Source organism: Asparagus officinalis, chromosome 4 (genome assembly GCF_001876935.1).
Source record: "Asparagus officinalis chromosome 4, Aspof.V1, whole genome shotgun sequence".
Classification (NCBI taxonomy): Eukaryota; Viridiplantae; Streptophyta; class Magnoliopsida; order Asparagales; family Asparagaceae; genus Asparagus; species Asparagus officinalis.
This window is the reverse complement of record NC_033797.1, coordinates 95,970,086-95,973,642: the sequence shown is the minus strand read 5'-3', so window position 1 is coordinate 95,973,642 and position 3,557 is coordinate 95,970,086. Positions and strand designations below refer to the sequence as shown.

The following is a 3,557-nucleotide window of genomic DNA, read 5'->3' as shown; positions in this document are numbered from 1 at the left end:
ATTGTTTCAGATGTAAAGAATATTTGAAGTTTACATGTAAACAATCAAAAGCTTGTGCTCAAATCTTTATGGCTGTATTAACTAGACCTACAAACTGCTTCATTTCAACGTGAAATAGCCTGCAGGAACAACCACACTAATCTAATTATAAGAAACAACTACAGGAACAACCACACTAATCTAACTATGAGAAACAACTACAGGAACAACCCGCTACATTAACACTTTTTAAGAGATGATTTTTTTGAGCTAAAGCAACGACCAAATATACTATATTATAAACAACTATAGTAGTATTTTAAAGAGATGAATTTTTCAAGCTTCACATATTCGATACATATCATTAAAGAGCTAGGAAGAAGAATATTAACATAAATGGTCACGTAGGAGATTTTCTACAGAATCTGTCGTACATTCCATAAGTGCTCTGTCCACATACTATCATTAAAGAGCTAGGAAGAAGAATATTAACATAAATGGTCACGTAGGAGATTTTCTACAGAATCTGTCGTACATTCCATAAGTGCTCTGTCCACATACTATCATTAAAGAGCTAGGAAGAAGAATATTAACATAAATGGTCACGTAGGAGATTTTCTACAGAATCTGTCATACATTCCAGGAATTACGAGAAGAACAGAAAATGACATCACCAGTAATAGGAAGAGGAAGGGAGGGATTGAAGGATGGAGGATTACCTCATGGGACGCCTTCAGGCACACCATAGGAAGCCAGGAGGCTCAGGATCAATACTTGTCATCTGAAAACCTTTAACTACATCCAGACTAATGAAAAAAGTGTTAGAGATCAGGGAAAGCACACCATCCCAAATACCCAAAATCCAACTGCCATAAATAGAAATAGAAAAAAATACTTAAGCAAGTGACGGACAGAATATAATGAGAACAGCAAACCTAAAACAAGGACAAAATATACATGACGTCTTAAATGAAAGCTCCTAATTCACTAAAATCTTATAACACTTGCTCGTACACTTGAACTCTTTTCTTTTCCGAATGACGATGAAGCCATTGTGGAAACCTCAAATTATGTACAACCCCACAGTTAGGGGTGGAAACAAATCAAATTCAATCAGAAACCACAGCATTCGAATTTCGAAGTTAAAGGAAAATCAACTTAGCATCCTGCTAATCCACATAACGAAATCTCTGTCTCTACCTAAATCTGACAGCAATGCTGTTGTAACAATTCATGAAGTACTACTGTGTGTCATTTGCTTAAATTCATACAAATAAGGTTTTATGGAGAAGCAAACAAGGTTTTTCAAGGCAAAAAGTTGTATGATAATGAATCAATAAACCACAGGATCACACTGGTAGACTAAAATTATTTAAGTCAATATCTTACGGAGCTAAATTTGAGAGGATGTATGTGCTTGTATTTTTGGTGGGGGGTGTTTCCAAGCAATTTAGAGGTAATTGTCAACGCATCTATAGAAATGGAATAGTAGCAATACCAACATATGTATCAAGTACAAAGTAACAAAATAATATTTACTAGAGTAATTACTCAACGCGAGGCATTTAAATTGAAATAATAAACTATATTAATGTAGATAAGCATACATTAGATATCACAAAATATATTAAAAAACCTGATCCACCAGATCATTCTTTGCACTCCTAGATGCATATTGCACAAAAGCAAAAAAGAAAAAAAAGCATGCTAAGTACATATATTATCTTTCTCCTTTGGAAAGTCGTTCAAAATTATTACAAGAAGCACTAACCAGGGGAAAAAACTGATTGTACCTCTGCCGATGAGCAAGCAAAACTTTCACCCCATGAAGTTGCCACCAAGATTACAGTTAGGTGAAAAATGTCGCCTCACAGGGTTACGAGGATATCCTAATCCGGACCCTATTGGACCGAGACCTCCAATAGCAGGAAACCGGTCATAATCTCCACCAACAACCGGAAACCCCTGTGGTGCAAATGGAGGATACCTTGGCATTGAGATTCTCGGGAAATGTATGTAATCCATCAGAGCCCTCCCAGCTTTACCACCATCTCGTTTATTGACCCAACATCGTTTGAACTTAGCTTTCCAAGAGCTTAATGATGCAATTTCACTCTCCTTCCCTTGCCCAAACTCCTGCATGAATTTCATCTTCCAGAGTGATTCATTTGAAGTGAGATACCTCATTTCAGAACCAGTGCATCCAAACCTAGCAATATCAACACCAGGGAGAAGCTCCAAGACCCTAAATATAAGCTCTGTAGGAAGACGAGCAAAACACGGGGGCAGAGGCAATCCATTCTTCTGGCATATATCAATCAATAAAGGCAAACAGAGACCATCTTTTACAGTCTTCCAAAACTGAAACACTTCCTTTTCTTCTTCTCTACTGACCCTATCACCCAAGAACACCAATAAAGCCATCACCTTTGATAGATCCAAATGGAGCCGATAAACGTCAGGTTCTCTGTTCAAATACCCATAAACCGAGACATGATACTTCATCACAGAAAACTTCAAAGTTGCAACTTTAAAGCCCCTTTCCTGAATATGACCCAATAGAGCAGGAACCGTATACTGTACTGAAAGCAGAGCAGTTCCTGAGTTCCAATCCTTGGGCAAGCAAGACCCATCCTCTCCACTACAGACCAAAAAGCCTGATTCTAAGAAAACAGCATGAACAGCGACAACAAGGAAGCCTAGGTTCCCCTTGATCTCTTCCTTCTCCAACTCCATAACCCTCTTAAGGAAACAGGGAAAGGACGGGGACGGGGATTTCTCCGACGAAGAAGTCTCAACAGGTTCCATCGCTACTTCCATTTCTTGACCTGGGTCAGGAACTAGGGCTAGGGTTTCATCGGAATTGGGGATTTCCGGGGTTAGCGTTTGACCGGAACTTGGATTGTCTAGGGTTAGGATTTCAGACTTGTTTTCAGCTTCTACCTCCATGTCGTGATCTGGGTCAGAAGCTAGGGTTAGGGTTTCCGAAGTGGGTTTTGTTGGGGTTAGGGTTTGGGTATAGAAGATGAGGTCACCAGAGGTGAGGCCGACGGATCGGAGGGAATCTGAGGGGTGATCAGCGACGAGCTCATCTCTTCGATTGAGAGAGAGGGAGATCGATTTGGGAGGGATTGGAGAAGGAGAAGAAGAGGAGAGCTTGGAAGATATTAGGGTTTTGAGGTCGAGGAGAGAGGAGTCACCTGCGATCTCAACGCGGATTGTTTGCTTGGACTCTAGGGATCGAATTCGAAGCTTCATGTTTGAAGCAGAAATTGAAAGGGTGTAGATAAAAAAGGGAAGGCAAACGGTCTTGAACTGAAGAAAGAAAGGGGGCTATCGCTGTGGTGCGAGTTTGCAAGACTTTATCACCCAGTTCGACGAAAGGGCTGCTTGCTTCAATTTCTATAAATAATAATTAAAAAAAGAAAAAGTGTCAAAAAAAATAATTTCTTTGTATTTATATAAACTTTTATAGGAAAATTTTATAGAATTCAAAAAGTATAACTTTTCTTATTTTTTGTTCTTTCTTTATTTGATTTAAAACAAGAAAATGGACCCGTTACTTTATAGAAATAGCT

At 38.9% G+C, this 3,557-nt stretch overlaps 1 protein-coding gene across 2 annotated transcripts; it reads right to left on the bottom strand.

The window, feature by feature from the left end:
• LOC109837885 (F-box protein SKIP22-like) lies at positions 333 to 3,342 on the bottom strand. 2 transcript variants are annotated; one of them, XM_020406265.1, is made up of 2 exons: positions 1,773 to 3,342; positions 333 to 774 (listed from the first exon to the last, which is right to left on the bottom strand). In XM_020406265.1, exon 1 carries the CDS (start codon positions 3,235 to 3,237, stop codon positions 1,798 to 1,800), a length of 1,440 nt encoding a protein of 479 aa, XP_020261854.1. In that variant the 5' UTR covers positions 3,238 to 3,342; the 3' UTR covers positions 333 to 774; positions 1,773 to 1,797. The 2 variants fall into 2 exon arrangements, with proteins under 2 accessions (XP_020261854.1, XP_020261853.1); XM_020406264.1 differs by having other exon boundaries at positions 699 to 785.

Excerpts from the sequence above, each read along its gene's own strand:
- LOC109837885 (XM_020406265.1), bottom strand. The coding sequence starts at position 3,237 with ATGAAGCTTCGAATTCGATCCCTAGAGTCCAAGCAAACAATCCGCGTT.